General features: G+C 48.6%; 9 protein-coding genes across 9 annotated transcripts; 4 read left to right on the plus strand and 5 right to left on the minus strand.

Moving 5' to 3' along the window:
- Nucleotides 1–272: 272 nt before the first annotated feature.
- Nucleotides 273–2,240, plus strand: FVEG_13981 (hypothetical protein). The gene is made up of 8 exons (XM_018903321.1): nt 273–589; nt 639–725; nt 776–902; nt 953–1,070; nt 1,121–1,307; nt 1,355–1,526; nt 1,588–1,720; nt 1,771–2,240. Exons 1-8 carry the CDS (start codon nt 359–361, stop codon nt 1,787–1,789), a joined length of 1,074 nt encoding a protein of 357 aa, XP_018762419.1. The 5' UTR covers nt 273–358; the 3' UTR covers nt 1,790–2,240.
- FVEG_17686 (hypothetical protein) lies at nt 1,944–3,638 on the minus strand (the record flags this gene model as incomplete). Its single annotated transcript, XM_018906915.1, has 1 exon — nt 1,944–3,638. The coding sequence occupies one exon, from the start codon at nt 3,636–3,638 to the stop codon at nt 1,944–1,946; it is 1,695 nt and encodes a 564-aa protein (XP_018762418.1).
- A 1,130-nt stretch (nt 3,639–4,768) lies between these two features.
- FVEG_13980 (hypothetical protein) lies at nt 4,769–5,616 on the minus strand (the record flags this gene model as incomplete). Its single annotated transcript, XM_018903320.1, has 3 exons — nt 4,769–5,089; nt 5,142–5,514; nt 5,567–5,616. The coding sequence occupies 3 exons, from the start codon at nt 5,614–5,616 to the stop codon at nt 4,769–4,771; spliced, it is 744 nt and encodes a 247-aa protein (XP_018762417.1).
- Nucleotides 5,617–5,931: 315 nt separating this feature from the next.
- Nucleotides 5,932–6,953, plus strand: FVEG_13979 (hypothetical protein). The gene is made up of 2 exons (XM_018903319.1): nt 5,932–6,379; nt 6,425–6,953. The coding sequence occupies exons 1-2, from the start codon at nt 6,005–6,007 to the stop codon at nt 6,881–6,883; spliced, it is 834 nt and encodes a 277-aa protein (XP_018762416.1). The 5' UTR covers nt 5,932–6,004; the 3' UTR covers nt 6,884–6,953.
- Nucleotides 6,954–7,285: 332 nt separating this feature from the next.
- On the minus strand, nt 7,286–9,876 carry FVEG_13978 (hypothetical protein). Its single transcript, XM_018903318.1, has 2 exons — nt 8,543–9,876; nt 7,286–8,494 (listed from the first exon to the last, which is right to left on the minus strand). The coding sequence occupies exons 1-2, from the start codon at nt 9,710–9,712 to the stop codon at nt 7,331–7,333; spliced, it is 2,334 nt and encodes a 777-aa protein (XP_018762415.1). The 5' UTR covers nt 9,713–9,876; the 3' UTR covers nt 7,286–7,330.
- Nucleotides 9,877–10,654: 778 nt separating this feature from the next.
- FVEG_13977 (carboxymethylenebutenolidase) lies at nt 10,655–12,222 on the minus strand. The gene is made up of 4 exons (XM_018903317.1): nt 11,771–12,222; nt 11,299–11,720; nt 11,071–11,240; nt 10,655–11,023 (listed from the first exon to the last, which is right to left on the minus strand). The coding sequence occupies exons 1-4, from the start codon at nt 12,093–12,095 to the stop codon at nt 10,726–10,728; spliced, it is 1,215 nt and encodes a 404-aa protein (XP_018762414.1). The 5' UTR covers nt 12,096–12,222; the 3' UTR covers nt 10,655–10,725.
- Nucleotides 12,223–12,866: 644 nt separating this feature from the next.
- On the plus strand, nt 12,867–14,634 carry FVEG_13976 (hypothetical protein; the record flags this gene model as incomplete). Its single annotated transcript, XM_018903316.1, has 2 exons — nt 12,867–12,903; nt 12,953–14,634. The coding sequence occupies 2 exons, from the start codon at nt 12,867–12,869 to the stop codon at nt 14,632–14,634; spliced, it is 1,719 nt and encodes a 572-aa protein (XP_018762413.1).
- Nucleotides 14,635–15,172: 538 nt separating this feature from the next.
- FVEG_13975 (hypothetical protein) lies at nt 15,173–16,978 on the plus strand. Its single transcript, XM_018903315.1, has 3 exons — nt 15,173–16,293; nt 16,345–16,592; nt 16,636–16,978. Exons 1-3 carry the CDS (start codon nt 15,188–15,190, stop codon nt 16,929–16,931), a joined length of 1,650 nt encoding a protein of 549 aa, XP_018762412.1. The 5' UTR covers nt 15,173–15,187; the 3' UTR covers nt 16,932–16,978.
- A 10-nt stretch (nt 16,979–16,988) lies between these two features.
- FVEG_17685 (hypothetical protein) lies at nt 16,989–17,207 on the minus strand (the record flags this gene model as incomplete). The annotated part of the gene is made up of 1 exon (XM_018906914.1): nt 16,989–17,207. The coding sequence occupies one exon, from the start codon at nt 17,205–17,207 to the stop codon at nt 16,989–16,991; it is 219 nt and encodes a 72-aa protein (XP_018762411.1).
- Between the last annotated feature and the right edge of the window lie 496 nt (nt 17,208–17,703).

Raw genomic sequence — 17,703 nt, forward strand, 5'->3', positions numbered from 1 at the left:
ACCATACAAAGGGCGTTCAGCGATGGGGTTGCTAGAGAACCCATGGACTATGTCTTATAACGATAGTTCCGAGAATCCAGATCCATCCGCGATTGTCAATATAACGATCTGTACTCCGTAGCATCTTGAATATCGAGATTGGCACTTTTATCGAGATAAGAGAACCGAGACACGATAACGTGGATTAATAATGCTCGCGGTCTGGTCCCGCTTAAATTAGCACGTAATTGGCATGTTTAGCACGCAAATCGCTAACTAATCAATGACGATAGCGGGGACCCCAGGAATCTCAGCCACCCGCCTCTTTTTTCTCTTATCATCATTCATTTGAGGACATACAACATCCTCATGCCTTACAATGACAACTCAAGTCGACCCCGAGGCTCTTGCTCGAAGTACTGAGCAAACGCCGCTTCTAGCGGACCAGCCATCGCCGGAGATAAATGAAGCCGGTAATGAGCCGGACGCCGAGCCGGCTCCGGAGAAAAGGCCGAGGAGCTGGTATGCCTGGAGGATATTCTGGGCCGTGCTTGCGATAGTGGTGCTGGCGGTTTTTATCAAGGGCTGGATTGATGCAGATGAGACTGAGGTGAGTTTCGTGTCTTGATGAGAAATGTGGACGGTGTTGACTTGTTTAGTTTGATCTTAAGAAGGCCCTCAAACGGGCTCTTGGAGGAGGACTCAGCGGTGCAGCTGCCATGGTGCTGCAAGTTCTGCTACTAATGGTAGGTTATTGTCTAGAAAGTATGGATATGGTTCAACTGACAGCGATAAGCCTCTACGGACAATTATGAACTACCAGTATCGCCATGGCACGTCCTTCACTGTTGCCACGCGTACTCTTTACACTGAGGGCGGAATCCGCAGATACTACCAAGGAATTGCACCTGCATTGTTCCAAGGCTTGTGTTATTATCCGCGTCGCTGGAATGCTGATATCTAACTGCTGCAGGCCCAATCGCGCGATTCGGAGATACAGCTGCGAACGCTGGTATTCTCGCGTTACTCCAGTCAAACCCCTACCTCAAGAATCTGCCATCGCCAATCAAGACCATTTTTGCGTCTCTATGGTAATTTGGAGTCCGCTCGTATTCCAAGGTGGAGGCTCATTACTTCCCAGTGCCGCTGCGTTCCGCATGATCCTCACTCCCATTGACACCTTGAAGACAACCCTTCAAGCTCAGGGTGCCCGTGGAACAGCCCTTCTGAGACGCCGTATAAAGTCCAACGGAATTGGTAGCTTGTGGTGGGGAGCTTTTGCTACCGCTGCTGCTACCTTTGTCGGTCATTATCCTTGGTTCGCAACAGTACGTCCAGACTCAAAATCGACAGATAAGAAACTGACTTGTTGCAGTACAACTACTTGTCCGAGGTCATTACAGAGCCCTCCAGACATCCCCTTTTCTGGTGGTTGCTCCGCCTTGCGTTCATCGGCTTCTGCGCTTCCATCGTCTCCGATTCCATCTCCAACTCATTGAGAGTTGTCAAGACTTATCGACAGGTCAACGACACCAAGGTCTCATATGGTAGGGTCATCTATCCCACAAATGAAAGCCAAAGCCTAGAACTAACATGATCATGTTTTAGCCGAAGCTGCACGCGCTGTGGTCATCCAGGATGGGGTCATCGGCCTCCTTGGACGTGGACTCAAGACTCGCATCTTGGCCAATGGCCTTCAAGGCATTCTCTTTTCTATTCTCTGGAAACTGTTCCTAGATCTGTAAGTAGTTTACCATTCATTTCCTTTGTCGCTTATTAATTTTCTGGTAGGTGGGAGAAGAAAACCTAAGGCCCGTGATCGGATCACCGTCAGCAACGCATGTTTTACCCAATTATGTGAGCACTTAAAGTAGTATCCGAAGAACAGAGCTTAGGATAATACGGAGATGCTTACGGCATCAAGTCTCTGTACGCATTTCGTTTTAGTTACAAGCAGCCCAAAACTAAATTATAGAAATTTCCTTCAAGATCTCAAGTCCTTTGTGCATCCTGCGTTGTTTCTCTTCGAAGAACAATTGGCGGGTTGCATGATAACCCGGCGCCATAACCTCACTGATAAGTCTAAACCCCTTCTTAGTAGGATGGAGGATGTAGGGACAGGACGTGCCTATGAGAAGCCAGACTTCATCACCCAACTCTGCTTCAACCCGGCATTGAACAATATACCCATTCTCCAAGACGACGTGTTTGCCTTTACTGCTCGCGATGGTCTCATCTAACCCTTTCAATATGTACAAACGAAGTCCTCGTACTCGTAGAACAGAGTTCTCACCACCCTCAGGGCTCTCTCGAAATCGGAAAGGATTAATGGTGTCGTTTCTGGTCCGATCGTTGACTGCAAGAGACGATAAAACTTCCGAGTATCCCAAAGTGAAAAAGCTCGAAGTCTTCGAGGAAGTCCAGTCAGGTACCCAAGATGGCAATCGACAGGATGGTGCTTTAACAAGATGAAGCGCATATAAAAGTATGTCGAGATTTCCCTCGAACTGGATTATCTTGGCTGCGGTGTCGATTAGTACGCGAGAAAGAGTATTAGACTTGGAATAATTTGGCATGATGTTGTATCCTCGATGTGCAAGTCCCAGTTGACAAAAGATCTTGTCCCGTGGATCAGTCGCTTTAGAGTCAAGGGCGAGCATCGCCAATTTCTTTATATCCATGTTATACTCTAAGGAGTCATTTTCAAAGACGCTCCTCTGAAAGAGTAGATCCATGGCAGTACGGCAACTCTCCCAAGCACTAATTTGCCTCTCAGTGAGACTTTCCATCTCTTTCTCGATCTCGACGGGCGAAGGCAAAGGTCCATAGAACCTATCCACACGTGGATGGATGGTACTATGGAGGTCTAAATTACAGAGAGCTTGAAGCCACTCCAACTCGGAAAATTGCAAGGCCTCTTTTTGATACAAGAAGATCGCGATTTCCGAACAGGCAAACTCCTGACGAATCCAAGCACGACTCCACCATGGGCATTCAATCAAGTTGTAGAACGCATTCCAGCCATTGACATAGTCTGCCAGGGTTATATCGGATGAGTGCCTCAAGGTCAGCTCATGTACATCTCTCTGGGAAAACCAAGATAGGGCATTCGGTCCAGGCTTGTCTGCTTCGGCTGTAGAAAGACAGATAAACGTTCCACCGGAATTCAAATAGATTTCCTTCATGAATTTGACTTGGTGAGATCTTTCAGCATCATTGTATTGATTGATGCATATCTGGTCGACCCAGAGAACACAGGCGAATTCAGCATTAATGGTGCTCCAATATGCAAGTGTTTCCCGAAGAGCGCAGTCGAGATTGGCAAATACATTGAACTCTATCCCTTGAAGAAGAATGGGCTTAATGTCTTCGGCGCTGCCCGCGCAGTAGGATATCGTGCAGTATTTCTTGCTGATCTCTGTGAGTTTCTGTGGGGGGAGAAAGTCGCAGCAGATCAAATGGTTTCCAGGTTTCTTGAAGACATGGACCAATCTTATTTCATGCACAAGAGGATTGAGATCAATATAAGAATGCTGCTTCAAGAAATGCTCATTTGCGGGAGTTGCGAATATTTCTTCTGAAGGAGACTGGCTTTTTGCACCTATGTCTTTCGGGACTTCACTCTTTGGAAGCTCCCTATATGTTTCCGGGTCCGACATTTCTGGCTTTGAGGCTATGACAGGGGAAGGCAAAGTTGAATGAGCTGTTATGGCAGTGAGATGATGTTATGAAGCAATATATAAGGCAGTGAGGGGGCTGTGCCGCCACCAAAGGACTTAGCCTCAATCAAGAGCTACAGAAACCTCTGCCACCACTGGTGTGGTCATTGCAGTGTCACGATGGTGGGAAAGTGCAACTTCGAACTGGAAAAAAGCAACGGCTTTGATTGCGGCAGGCATACGGGGGTTATGAATGCATTGTCCTGTTTTCTAAGTCATGGCTCTCTTTTGAAACCGCTATGATTGAGCCACATCATTTGCCTGAATTTCGTGGTACAACACAAGACCCTGACGTTGTTTATGGTGTCATGTATACCTCGGTCTTTGCTGAAGTAGTTGCCACGCTTAACATGGCAACAGGGGCGAGACCCTGGGTCCCGGAGACATTTCAAGCACTTTTCGTACTCCAATCGATTATTTCAAGGTCAGACAAGTGAAGATTGGTATGATCAGGAAGCAACGCGGGGCTCATCAGCCGCAGCCCCGATGGCGAGAGAGCCTAGCCAAAACATGCCTCATGTCATTGGTTCTAACCCCGGTACATCATGCAAGCCACGGTCACGCTGGAATTAATCGTTCAATGCTAAAGTGTCATTCAAACCAATCTTGTCTGCATAGAGTGATACGTGGCTTGCCAAGGCAGACTGCGGTCGCTCTCAGTTACGCTTGAGACCTGACAGGAGGAATTTCCTCAAGTACTCTATGTTCCGGGCTACAGCAGTTGTCTTGCTACTCACTGTTATCAGCATCGTGCTTGGAGTGGCTGGCTTGGTACTCGCTCAGAAAGCTTTGGATGTTAGCGTCAAGTCACTTGATGTGTCCTTCAGGTCATATGGGTTATCTTTGGGGATAGCATGTGCTGAAGTCAACGTGACGGAGACCTTGTCAGACTTTTGTAAATAGCACTTTGAACAGATCTTGGTTATGATAATCAATTCACTGGGGACTGAGAGGAAGCGACTCTCGCTGCAGGCTGAGCCTGTAGTTTATCATCAGCATTGTATACTCTTTTCATTCGATGGTCGTTGCTACAGACGTTTGCTGTATCTGGAAACTGGTATAATATATTTCTACTCAAAATGTCTCTTGAACCAAGACACCGCCTGGTTAAATGCTTGTTCCTTGGCAAACAATTGCTTCTTGTCCTTCATATCTCCCTTGACAGCAAAGCCATGGTGAACTCCCGAGAACAGATTGATCTGGAAGTCCTGCTTTGACTTGGACAGGATCGCTTCACTCTCATGGCGCTTCTCTACTGTGAAAAGGTCATCGAGCTCTGCGGCTGCGATGGACAGAGGGCCAGTGATGGCCACCAACTCTTCTGACTCAACGAAGGATGGGTGGGCAATGAAGCCAACGTTGATGCCATCCTTGTAGTGACGGATGAGGTGCTATAAGTTTGTTAGCGTCTGGAAAGTCTTCGCGCTTGCGTATGCAACGAACCTTGGCTCCTAAGCAGTATCCAACGGCAGCAATCTGAGTGATGCCAATGCTCTTGAGGTACTCAATTCCCGACACGACGATAGGATCCACCGCCTCCGCTGTATGGGGGTTCTTTCCATCGGAGCCCTCACCAAGCCATTTCATAATGTCGAAGCCCTCAGGCATCTCTAATGGCACTGGATCACCATTACAGGTGTCAACAACAAGACATGTGTAACCCTCAGCAGCGAAGGCATCGGCCATTAGCTTGCTGTTTTGCCAGATACCGAAGATGTCTGGGAGGTACAGAACAGCCTGCTTGGACTCCTTAGATGGCTTTGCTAGATATCCGGTGACATTGCCGACTTTGACAACATCTCCCTTGGGAGTACCCCTAAGATCTTTCAGTTTACAAGATCAATTAGTAGAGTTTGAGAGTTGCTTACTCATGGAGGTTGGCGATAGTGCAGCACGCAGCAGGAGGATGAGAAGCCATTTTCGATATCGTTACAGCTGATGGATTCACGTCGATGAGGATCGTAATTACCACGATAAGATATGGAACAATAAAGCATGCATAAATACGATATTTCCCGAAATCCTAATCAGTTATTTGATAGCAATCAGTCCCATGATCAACTTGGTTCAGCTTAGACCTTTGCTATAAACGGAATGGTCCGTGACCGTTCCGAAAGCCGGAAGGTGGGTCACTATCCACATTCCGGGGTTGGCAATCGTTCAGCAGATGATAAGTAAAGAGCCGATAAGATGATGTAGCCACGGCATTTATAAGGAATACTGTCATCAAATACGCTCAATCTATACATAATAACAGACTATCACACTATTACTGCCCCCAAATTATACCCACTCGATCAACCAATATGGCTACAGACACTCTCCAAGATGTTCGTCCCATGTTTGAGCTCCGCGGGCGAAACTACATCGTCACCGGTGGAGCTCAAGGCATTGGTTTCGCTTGCACGCGAGCTATCTGCGAGATGGGCGGCAATGTCGCTGTGTTAGATATCCAGAAAGAACCTACTGCCGAGTTCAACACTTTGAGTGAGAAGTTCTCCGCCAAGACTGTTTACATCCAAACGGATGTTACGTCACAGGAGAGCATCAATACCGCTTTCGATAAGGTGTTGAAGGAGTTTGAGACTATTGACGGTGTTGTACCCGCTGCGGGTATCGCTATTGATAAGCCGTTCCTGGATCAGACTTGGGAGGAGTTTACCCGCATTCAAGACATCAATGTAAGTTGTCCGGTCTGCCAAGATGGATTAAACTAATGGGGATAGGTCCGGGGAACGTTCTTCGTGGTTCAACTTGCGGCCCGTCAAATGGTCAAGCAAGGCACAGGCGGAAGCATGGTGCTCCTCGCCTCTCAATCCGCACACATCGGCCTTCCCGGCTACCGTATGGCGGCATACAACGCCTCCAAGGGCGGTATCCTCATGCTCTCCAAAGCCTTGGCCGTTGAGCTAGCACCAAAGGGTATCAGAGTCAACACGATCTCCCCAGGATTCGTGGACTCTGAGATGACGAGAACTGTCCGTGAGCTTAAGAGTAAGAGGGAGGGAGAGCAGATGTGGTTGGCGCCTCCTAACCAGAGATTGAGTACACAGAATGATCTTACGGGAGCGGTTATTTACCTGTTGAGTGATGCGGCGAGACATACTACTGCGGCGGATATTCCGATTACTGGTGGATTACATGCTGGTACTATTGATGGTCTGATTAGTTATGAGAACAACTAGGTTGAGTTTAGCGTTGAGAATTATGTCAAATTGAGTTCATTTATGTCCCCCATCATTTTTCTTCCAACTTGAAACCTCGTCTTCAACTGCGTGTTCCATCACATACAGCTGCATCGACGATGGAGAGACAAAATGGACTCGATCTTCATGATGTATCCGTAGGACTCAACACATGACTATCGTAATCTATTGCCAACTGCAACTGGCGCCATTGATAGCTAAAGCCATTTGTTATCAGATGTTCGAGATACCTTTCCCGCCTTGAGCCTCAAGTGATAAGCCTTCAGCTCTCCAGCGGCCCGCGAAGCGGATACCGCACCCGGAATCGGCAAAGCGCCCAGATCCGTCACTGAACCCCATACCCGCTATCTTCACCATCATACGGAACAGCAAATCATCGGCTAAGGGATCATAATCATCATAATTCATTACTAACGCTAATCAATATCAAAATATGCTCTCCGAAAACATGTGATTAACATCCCCAATAGGCCACTGCAACCTTAGCGAATCCTCCCAGCCCATCTGCATATCCGTATCCGAAATTACAGTCCCAGCCACAAACCCCCCAGGAATGACCCCGTTATTAAAAGGCGGCGAATACTCGGTATAAGGCTGGAAATCTCCAACTGGCTGTGCAAGACTCGCTCTCCTGATTGACTCTGTGACGTTATCTAGACCTTCGTGGCTTCCAGGGCTCGCTGGGTTGAGAATTCCCAAACTCAGAAGGTTTCGTCGCATTTCGATAAGACGCTTGGCGAGACGACGTGCTGAGCGCGAGCGGTGCGTGTATTTTGTTGTGAGCGTTACACACATGCTGAAACTGCCGCCGAGAGACTCGATGAGATCGGGGGTCAGACTTGGAAGCATTGTTGCTCTGTTTTGCTTTATGAAAGCGATGAGCAGAAATGCTAGACCGGCGGTGCATGCGAGAATATGCTGATAATATGGATGTTGTTTGCGGTAGATATCCGTAGTCGCGTCAAGCGTGTGCAAAACATGGATGATATCGTAAACTCGATCAGTAGCTGATCGAACGTGGTTCTTGGTGATCTCAATATCCAACTCTGAAAAGAAGAAGGGTTTGAGAATTTGACTCCGAACGGATTCCGCTCGGAGATTTAACAAGATCGTCCATGTTGGCGGACGGGTCGACGGGTCTGTATGCCATGTTTGACAATTCGCAACGGTGTAATCACCGACAGCTTTCTTTCTCCACTGCTCGATCTGAAAGCTCATAAGCTCAAATGAGTTTTCGTCATTGTAGCCTTCACCTTTTGCAGCGTTGGATATAGGTTCGCTGAAACGATCGCTTATGAGGATGAAGGAGAGCATGGCTTTGAGATATGGGTTCTTGACAGACGATGTAGACATGGAGCTGAAGCTCTTGTCTTGGAAGTGTGTTGGTAGACCAGTTGCATAGCTCCATTGCCGATCGAGGATGACGATACTGCTGATCAGCGTACAGGCCTCTGTGCGTTGAGCCTCGGTCTTGACGGTATGTCTGAAGACCTCGGCGTTGTGGAGACCGAGCTCCATCAGCATGCGACCTGCGATGCCGCACATGCGCCAAGCTGAGCGAGGCATCTCTTGGAAGAAGTCGTACCAGCCCTGTTTCAATTAGTAAGTTTCTCGTTTCAGACCACGGTAATGTCATACCTTGAGGAATATGATGGTCGCATGCTGAATGCTATTAGCAGGCGCAGCCAGCTTCGCATTGACAGCGTCCTGAAAGCTATCCCTCAGTAAAGTCTCCGTATTCGAACTCGACGGGTTCCCATCAGCCCTCAACGCGATAGCCAAGCACAAGTTCAGTATCAGTAGCAACTCGTAAGTAGCGGCTCCAGTGCTCGACGCCAAAACATCCCATATTCCAGCACCAGCTTCAGCATACCACGAGCGTGTCTGCATAATGAGCGCATCGATATCAACAACTGGATGAAGCTCACCAACGACCTCCTGATAAATGTACAAAAGCTGAGTGGTCTCTTGCAGACCCATAATTGAGCGAAATGTCAAAAGCATAGCTGGGTCGCCTTTGTCGATTGTGCGCGGTGATACAGAGAATTGTGTATTTTGCCCATCGTTCTGATCCGCCTCATCGGAAGCGTCGTCTTCGTGAATACTGGCAAGTTGTAATTGCTTTTGTTGAAGTGGTGGACCAGGGCAGCTATTCCGTCGGAGTTTCAATTGTCCCACGTTCAAAGCGTAGTCTGGACATGTTGGGCCGTAGAAATGTTGAGAGGCGGTTGTTCGAGAGGATTTTGGTGTTGAGCTCTGATCATCGGTGGTGGATTCAGTGTAGCTGTGACTGATGATGGGTATTGTGTTGGGATTCGTGTTGGGAATATGGTCGCGGGGTCGTGTCGCAGCAATCATAGTCATTGGCGACGGAAGATTTGTTCGTTCCTGGTTACTCGAGTATTGCACTTGCGACGCCAAACTATTCAATTGCTCCTGAAGACTAGAGAGCATGTCGACAATCGCAGCTTGGTTCGTCTGGCATGAAGTCCCCGAAGTCGCGCAGTCATGGTTCGTAGTCGCAGGTATCGGGTCAGTGATGGCGGGCGCTGGAGGCGCTGCTGTCGTTGTAGCGGGGTGCCAATCGTCACTGTCAAGGCTGGAGCTATTGTTCTCGAAACTGCTGCTGTAACTGCAATTCTGGTTTCGGCTGGAGCAGTGTCTGCACGGTTGTCGCCCGTCGCATTTTCCCTTTCGTCGTCTACATGTGTCGCATGCGCGCAGAGCATATGGCGTCCTCCGTTTTCCGGTTTCTCCGGTTGAAGTGCTGGACTTTTTGACTCCTTTGGTTTCACGTGCCTGGGCCATGGCTAAAACAGGGGTTCTGTCTGCCTCCTTTGTCGCGTCGCGTCGATGAGTATCCCAGTATAACTAGTCAATTGAGTCTCTCGTTTCATTCAATATTCTTTCGTTTAAGTATGTCGGAAGTCGGGTCAGAGGGGAGAAAGGCGAAAACTCGGGGGCAAAAGGTGAAGAAACACCGCGTTGATTATTTATCTTGGGTCAATCTTGACTAGCGTCGGTCTTCACCTTGGACCCATGCGGGGTAAACCTGGCTAGACTGAGATCGGCGAGACTAGGCTTCTACTTCTTATCTCCTATAATTTTAGCTGCGGAGATAAGTAGCGGACTTCTATCGATGCGGTTTAGGCGGTGGCCAACGGCTTACATGAGCGGTTTGAGGCCAATTAAACATTATCGGTTTGAAAGACCCTTATCGTTCCATCCCGGTTTCGGAAGACCATACGCTGCATTGGTTGGTTGCGAGGGTTCAGGGTAGGTGAATCAGTTTATCACATTTGACGGCATGGCCGAGTCAAGAGATGCAGGGAAAAGGGCTTGGCTGTAAACATAAACGCCCCATAGTCATCCGTGGTGGAAATGTCTTAAAATCACTGGTAAGGACTGGGTAATTTTTACTGCAGGACAAGATCATGCCGCCATCATATTTTTGCGCTTTGATGTTCGATTACCAAGCTACTTAACAAAATGGTGCATCTTATGTCACCACACCGAAGTATTTGTGATTTGACATGTCAGAAACTGCAAAATTCAGAAGCCAATGGTTTTATACAGTTTTTTGTCTCATTCTACATACAGCAACACTGATTCAATTGGCTATAGTTCCTCCACTGCTGTTGAGGCTCAACAGCACGCGACTCTTGGCCGTCAAAACTCCGAGTGGGGCAAAATTGTCGTCATATCTCAGAAGTCGGGACTGAATACTACCCGCGGGAAAAAAGCTACTTTGTTCTGTAGTGTTGAAACGAAATCGATTGACGCCGAACTAATGCTAATGGAAGATCAAAATGCTACACTAATTAAACCTCCCGAACCTTGTAGCTAAACATCTCATTCGAAGCTACCGAATTCCTATCCCTCATCTTCGCCGCTGTATCAATACCCGTCACTGGCACACGATACTCATACTTGGCACCTTCCTTCTGACCTGCAACAGGATACGGGAAGGGGAGATACTGCGGTATCAAGCCCAATTGAGCGAGAACAGTGCCCTGATCCCATGCGATATGCTCATGGTAGAGACGATCGCCGCGGATGTTTACGACTGCTGTGAAAGGGACTTCCATCTTCTTGTCGGTTGGTGGAACGCCGGGAAGTCTGATACGTCAGTAGAAGTAGTAGAAAGCGAGGGTGAGGTAACATACAGCCAGTCAATTGTCTTGTTATGGGTGAACTTGTAGAGGAATTCATCGACTACACGGTCAATACCGATTGTGCGGCTGATGAGTTCAAGTTCTGTGTCGTCTGAGTTTTGAAAGATGAAGTTGTCACGGTAAAAGGTTGTGAGTGATTTGCGGCCAATGCCACCAGTAAGCTGGACCATTGTTAGTATTCCAACTGGTCTCAATGCTCAACAGCTGCAGGGAACTTACAGTAGGCACGTGGTTAACATACGGCTGGTCAACCATAGTGCTCATTGTATGCTCAACCGAGCGGTCCGCAAACTCATAATAAGTATGCTCATCCCAGATAGCCTCAAGATCAAAGTAGGGGCCATTGGTAAGCGGCTTCAGGAAAGTCAAGTTTCTTGTGTGCGATAAAGACTCAGTCCAGTAGTCAAAGTCGTCTTGGAATGGAGTTGCCATGAGATGAGACTTTGCGCTAGAGTATGAGTATGTTGTGAGGCCATCACTTCTTTCGATGATGGCTGTGCGGCCTGCAATGTGGCGCAGGATGGGGATGCTGGACTTCTGAAGAGTTGCGAGATCTGCATCATTGGCGTAGATCACTGCACCTACTAGACCAGAGTTGTTGACTGACCCAGCTACCTGGTTCCAAAGCTTGGGGTCATATGCTGTCGGAGAATTAGTATTACGCCACCAGCCAACGCGTGAGATCACTCACCAATCAGTCCAATCTTGCCATCCTTCTCCAATTGCTCACAACCCCTCAAAGCATTCAAGGCATCACCTAACACCTCACCAGCATCTCTCTTAAACGCCTTCGCTTGTATCTCAACAACTGCATATCCTTCCTCAGCCCACTTCAAGAGAGCAGAAGGAACACCCTCAATGATCTCCAAATGCTTCTCTGAGTCAGGACTCAGAATAACAAGACCAGGCCCATGACCACGTCTTGAAAGTGGAGGCAGAAGAGTAATCCCCTCACCAACAGTCTCAGGCTTGGCCTGGGGAAGAGGAGCAGGAGGCTTTGAAATGTCGGCGTACATTATGAAAATTGATTGGTTGGTTTTTGAGTCTGGGGGTGAAAGGTGGTCTAGGCGCTGCTCGAAGAAACAATATATAGATAGTAAATTAGAATGTGAAGTACGTAGAGCAGAACTCTGCCGAAGCTTGGTAAACCCCAGATTATGATACGAGGGGCTATCGCGGACCCCGCTTTTGACAAAGTCTTATCGCAGATCTGAGATAAACGCTTCAATTACGGAACTTCCGGTCGGAAAGTCCGTGGGCGCACGATGCGCTGTTAGTCGGTAAAGTTAGACATGATAAGCGAGTCAACTCCAGCGAGTCATATCTGTTCCTGCGTCACTAATCTGGATTAGGTATATAATTTCAGGGTTCGGAACACTTATTGAAGCTGTCATGTCGTTCCGTAGCCATGATTTACCCCAGATAAGGCAATTGATGCGTGGAGACGGAATGGGGGTGACGGAACGTCGAATCTGGGGTAGAACCCAAGCTAGCGTTATCGGCATTCCTTGTTTACGACAGTTCTACAGCAGTTGAGATATCGTTCCGACACGTTGTTGGACTGTTTTAGGGGTTCAGCTGAGGTGTCAGTTGGAGATTAGACGAGGTTTTGGAGTGAAACTGACGTTTGGGGATACCCGACGCCTGTGGTTGGATAGATATAGAAAGCCCATCATTCGCCCCCTTGGCTGTCTGCATCATCATACTTGCTTCTTTCAACTAATAGAGGATACACGATCTTGCCTTTTACCTCTCAACATTCATTCTTCCATCTTAATCAAGACAATATGACTAAATCATATGATGTCGTGGTTGTAGGCGCCGGTAAGCATCTCACTACCCCTCACCGAGACATCGCCAACTAACAAGTCAGGATGGTTCGGTCTGGCCGCCGCAAAAGCCATCAGACAAATCAGCCCCCACGCCAACCTCGCCATCCTCGAGTCCGCCGAGTCATGCGGTGGCACCTGGTCCAAGAACCGTCTCTATCCCGGCCTCAAGTCCAACAACATGAAGGGCACATACGAATTCCCCGACTTTCCCATGGCCGAGAAGACATACGGCGTCAAGCCCAACAGCCACATCCCCGGAACAGTCCTCCACCGATATCTCACCGACTTCGCTAAGCACTACGACTTTCACGATCGAATCCAGTTCAACACTTCTGTGAACTTGGTGGAGCGAAATGGCGATGCTGGCTGGAGAGTTAGTGTTACTTCCCCCGAGGGAACTGAAAGTATCACTACCGAGAGATTGGTGCTGGCTACTGGTCTTACATCGACACCGAATATGCCCCAGTACAAGAACGCCGAGAAGTTCGGTGCTCCTCTCTTCCACGCCAAGGACTTCTGCAAAGAGGCTCCTAACCTGAACGTCAAGAAGGCCATTGTCGTTGGTGGTGCTAAGTCTGCCTTTGATGTTGCTTACGCACTAGTTCAAGATGGCGCAACAGTCGACTTGGTTGTTCGACCTACAGGAAACGGCCCAGTTTGGATTGCTCCTCCTTTCGTCACACCTCTCAAAAAGCGACTTGATCAGTTGTTGAACATTCGATGGATGACCTGGTTCAGTCCCTGCCCTTGGGGTCAAGAAGACGGCTTCCCTGCTGTGCGAAACTTCCTCCATGGAACTTCTGTCGGTCGATTCCTCGTTAGCAACTTCTGGAAGGCTCTTAGCAACGATGTAACTGGTGCTATTGGCTACGACTCTCATCCTGAGCTAGCGAAGCTCAAGCCTTGGCACTCTGCCTTCTGGATCGGTAGTGGACTTAGCATTCTGAACTACGATAGCCCTCTGTTTGATCTTGTTAAGCAGGGCAAGATCAGAGTCCACATCGATGACATTGAGTCATTGGAGCCTAACCGAGCTGTCCTGGCTTCTGGCAATGTTATCGACACCGATGCTATTATCTGCTCAACTGGCTGGAAGAAGGAGTCTACTATCAAGTTCGCAGAGGATGAGCTTGGTCTTCCCTACTCCACCGAGAAGAAGCGCTCTTTGGCTCAAGCCGCCGACGAGAAGGTCCTCTCACTCTACCCCGGCCTCAAGAACCAACCAGAACTCAACGTCAAGCCCAAGGAAGCCAACCCTCTTCGCTACTACCGCTTCATGATTCCCTCCGGCATGGTCAAGACCCGTGACTTGGCTTTCGCCGGCATGATCTCCAGTGTCAGCACAGCCACATGCGCAACCATCCAAGGCCACTGGATCGCTGCTTTCCTTGCCGGCAAGATCGACCGCATTCCTACATCCGACAAGGAGATTACTGATGAGATTATGCTTCACACTCAATGGGGCAAGTGGCGATACCCTTGTGGTTACGGCGCTGATCTTCCTGATCTCGTATTCGAGGGTCTGCCTTATTGCAACATGCTTATGAAGGATATGGGACTTGAGACACATCGCAAGGGAAGCCGCTTCCAGGAACTTACTTCGCCTTATCTCCCTGCTGATTTCAAGGGATTGGTTGAGGAGTGGAAGGAGAAGCACGAGGCCACTGAAGAGATTAACGGTGTCGAGGTTGGGCAACTTGCTGGTTCGCTGAAGAAGGCGTAAGGTGTATTGATTTGTCGTTAAATATATCCATGGTCAAGATTTTTTCGCGCTACTGTCCATTATCAGTTGTCGCATGATAGAAGAAGAATGAAAATACTCTAAAAATCTCTTGTGTCTCTTTGTCCTACAATAGAAGTGCGTGTCGCGATATTGATTGAAGGCCTTTGACTGGCTTTAATGGACCCTAGCAGGCCACCCATTTCTAGAGGGGTCACTCACTGAAGCTCCAGCACTGATGCCGACGTCAACAGTCTCTGCCACCAAATTATTTCGCTGTCTATTGGCGCGGGCATGATTTGCTATCGAGCTCTCATAGAGACGTTACTATAGTAGATTCAAAGAATGCTTGGCGATTTTCTTACATCTGCGACAGATCTAATTGAGTTATTTGAACCTTGTAAACTGATGTCATTTGTCAGCGTGAAGCGCGCCCTTCGACTGAACTATGACGCTGCTTACCACCAATTGATGCGACCTTAGATGCTACTTAAAAGAGCTTATCTCGACTTCAAACTCGCATGTACATCATCTAAGCGCAGTGCGACAGCGCAAAATGGATCGCAGCTTCGATATCACGACGGACACAGGCGCTGCCTCAATCCACGGCGGCATCATTCCCCTGGAACCCCTCAATCCCAAGGCCAAGCTAAGAACAGCCAATCAAACCAGCACCAACAACGGCAGCGACGCGCAGTTGAACCCTCCAGCCCCCGAAGAAGAAAATGCCCCAAGAGCGCAGGACTCGAGTGGCCTGGGGATATCCAAGACCAGAGGTGTAATTGCCATCGTCACTCTTGCGGGCATCAGTTTTCTCAATACTATGGGCTCAGGCATTCTCATCGCTGCGCTTCCCAAGATCGCTGACAACGTTGGCCTCTCTGAGAACCTCATCCTCTGGCCCGCAGCGGTGTACGCGCTCGCAGCAGGATGCCTATTACTCATCTTTGGTGCCATCGCAGATGTTGTCGGAGCCAAATTGATGTGGGTTACTGGGAGTTTTCTCTTTGTCGCTTTCACACTGGCTGTCGGCCTTGCTCAGACGGGCATTCAGGTCATTCTCTTTAGAACATTGCTCGGAGCATCTATTTCCATGTGCTTACCCACCGCTGTCAGTTTGATAGCAAACACATTCCCCAAGGGGCCTTGGAGAAATGTCGCATTCGCGATTAATGGTATGGGCAGTCCTCTTGGCTACGCTCTCGGCCTTGTTCTTGGGGGTATCTTCACCGATACAATCGGCTGGAGATGGGCATACTACATGAGCGCAATCATCAACTTTTGTCTATCCACCGGCGCAATCTGGTCTCTGCCATCTGTGTACACACCCTCCGAGCGAAAGTGGACGACTCGCTTAATGCATGAGATTGACTGGGTTGGAGCTACTACCATGAGTGTTGCACTTGGCATGCTGCTATATGTCCTTGCAATGATCTCATCATCCTATAAAAGGCTGGATGACCCGCAAAATATTGCGTTGTTGACCGTTGCCATTATTCTCTTGGCTGCATTTCCATTCTGGATGGACTATCAGGTCAAGCGTGGGAAGCCAGCCTTGATACCCAACAGCCTCTGGAAGAACCGGTCTTTCACATCTGTTTGCATCGCTGTCTTCTTGTGTTGGGCTTCACTGAATGGCATCGAGTATTTCACAACGCTATAGTGAGTCCCTCGAGATACGAATTTGATCACTTGCTAAGCCTTGCCCTGTAGCTTCCAAAAGGTCGAGGGTCTGTCAGCTCTAGAAAGCTCCCTCAGGTTTCTGCCTCATGTCATCATGGGTGTAGCGGTCAACATCATCACTGGCCTACTCATTGCCAAAGTCAAGGTTCGCACATTGGCTGTTGTCTCAGCACTTGTGACGATGGTGGCTGCACCTCTGATGGCGACTGTTGATGTTGGTGAGAATTACTGGCTTGCTCCGTTTTGGGCCATGTTCCTTTCGCCTGTCAACCCAGATGGTAAGCTCAATCGCCTTGATAGGGTCAAGCTAACGTAAAATAGTGCTGTTTACTGTGTCGAACCTCGTGATTTCCGACGCTTATCCCCCAGAGATGCAATCCCTCGCTGGTGGCGTCTTCAACGAAGTAGCTCAATTCGGTAATTCAGTCGGTTTAGCCATCACTGCCGCGATCGCTGCTTCAGTTACAGAGCACTCAAATATCACGGAGCGCCAAGAGGCTTTAATGAAAGGCTATAGGGCTGCGTTTTGGACCATCTTTGCCAGTTGTAGCACTGTCACCATTGTAGTATGGCTTGGTTTGAAGAAGGGCGGTATCGTTGGAAGGAAGCAGGATTAATTATGAGTGTTTAAGATTTTAATAAATTCAAATGGTATGTTCGCAACGAGTCGCCAATCAAGACTTTCCAAAGAGCCTCCTAGCAAACCCTCGGGCTCCTTCTGCGCGTGTGAGCATCTTCTTACTATCCGCAAGGAACTGATCGGGAGAAGTCAAGACACATTGGTTGATGTTAGGGTGTTTGGACGTTCTGAATCGTATTGTACCAGTCCAGACGCCCTTGAGAAATTCCCCAGGGGACGGTATGGCCATGATCTGATGTTCCGGTAGGGACATTATGAATTCTGGCTTCAAGACCTCGCAAATAGCTGCTGCCCAGTTATGCGGAAGGGCTGGTTTGTGAGATGCCTAGTCCATTGGAGACCACTGTGGTGCTACTGCAATTACCTGGAGTGGTTCAGTACCCATGATGTTCTTGGTACAGGCATGTTGGGGACGGATTATTGGCTGTACTGTATACTATCGAGACGTTAGAACGAGAATATGGTTCCTCCTGAGGTATTCAACGAACCTCGTGTATTGTTCCAAAGATAATCTTGCCAAAGACCTTGCAATGATCTTTATGATAAGGGGGGTCTAGATCCACCCCGTCGACTTTGGCAACCAAGTCATCTGATTTATAAAGTATTCCCAGCTCTGTAAGGACAATCTCAATCTCAGGATTAATCCCGTCCCATCTCGGAGGTCACTCGACGACAATGATGATGTTGTGCCATGGCGGCGGGACATCTCCACCCAGCTCTAGACGCCGTGTCAATCCAGCAACTGCAAT

The sequence above is a fragment of the Fusarium verticillioides genome, chromosome 8, assembly GCF_000149555.1.
Source record: "Fusarium verticillioides 7600 chromosome 8, whole genome shotgun sequence".
Taxonomy (NCBI): domain Eukaryota; kingdom Fungi; phylum Ascomycota; class Sordariomycetes; order Hypocreales; family Nectriaceae; genus Fusarium; species Fusarium verticillioides.

What these genes read in the sequence shown, in the direction of transcription:
- FVEG_13978 (XM_018903318.1), bottom strand. Translation starts at nt 9,712, where the DNA reads ATGGCCCAGGCACGTGAAACCAAAGGAGTCAAAAAGTCCAGCACTTCA. An exon ending in CGACCATCATATTCCTCAAG is followed by an intron (nt 8,495 to 8,542) that starts GTATGACATTAC and finishes TAATTGAAACAG; the next exon opens with GGCTGGTACGACTTCTTCCA.
- FVEG_13979 (XM_018903319.1), top strand. Translation starts at nt 6,005, where the DNA reads ATGGCTACAGACACTCTCCAAGATGTTCGTCCCATGTTTGAGCTCCGC. An exon ending in CCCGCATTCAAGACATCAAT is followed by an intron (nt 6,380 to 6,424) that starts GTAAGTTGTCCG and finishes TAATGGGGATAG; the next exon opens with GTCCGGGGAACGTTCTTCGT.
- FVEG_13975 (XM_018903315.1), top strand. Translation starts at nt 15,188, where the DNA reads ATGGATCGCAGCTTCGATATCACGACGGACACAGGCGCTGCCTCAATC. An exon ending in GAGTATTTCACAACGCTATA is followed by an intron (nt 16,294 to 16,344) that starts GTGAGTCCCTCG and finishes CTTGCCCTGTAG; the next exon opens with CTTCCAAAAGGTCGAGGGTC. An exon ending in TTCGCCTGTCAACCCAGATG is followed by an intron (nt 16,593 to 16,635) that starts GTAAGCTCAATC and finishes AACGTAAAATAG; the next exon opens with TGCTGTTTACTGTGTCGAAC.
- FVEG_13981 (XM_018903321.1), top strand. Translation starts at nt 359, where the DNA reads ATGACAACTCAAGTCGACCCCGAGGCTCTTGCTCGAAGTACTGAGCAA. An exon ending in TTGATGCAGATGAGACTGAG is followed by an intron (nt 590 to 638) that starts GTGAGTTTCGTG and finishes TGACTTGTTTAG; the next exon opens with TTTGATCTTAAGAAGGCCCT. An exon ending in TGCAAGTTCTGCTACTAATG is followed by an intron (nt 726 to 775) that starts GTAGGTTATTGT and finishes GACAGCGATAAG; the next exon opens with CCTCTACGGACAATTATGAA.
- FVEG_13977 (XM_018903317.1), bottom strand. Translation starts at nt 12,095, where the DNA reads ATGTACGCCGACATTTCAAAGCCTCCTGCTCCTCTTCCCCAGGCCAAG. An exon ending in TGGCAAGATTGGACTGATTG is followed by an intron (nt 11,721 to 11,770) that starts GTGAGTGATCTC and finishes ATTCTCCGACAG; the next exon opens with CATATGACCCCAAGCTTTGG. An exon ending in AACAAGACAATTGACTGGCT is followed by an intron (nt 11,024 to 11,070) that starts GTATGTTACCTC and finishes CTGACGTATCAG; the next exon opens with ACTTCCCGGCGTTCCACCAA.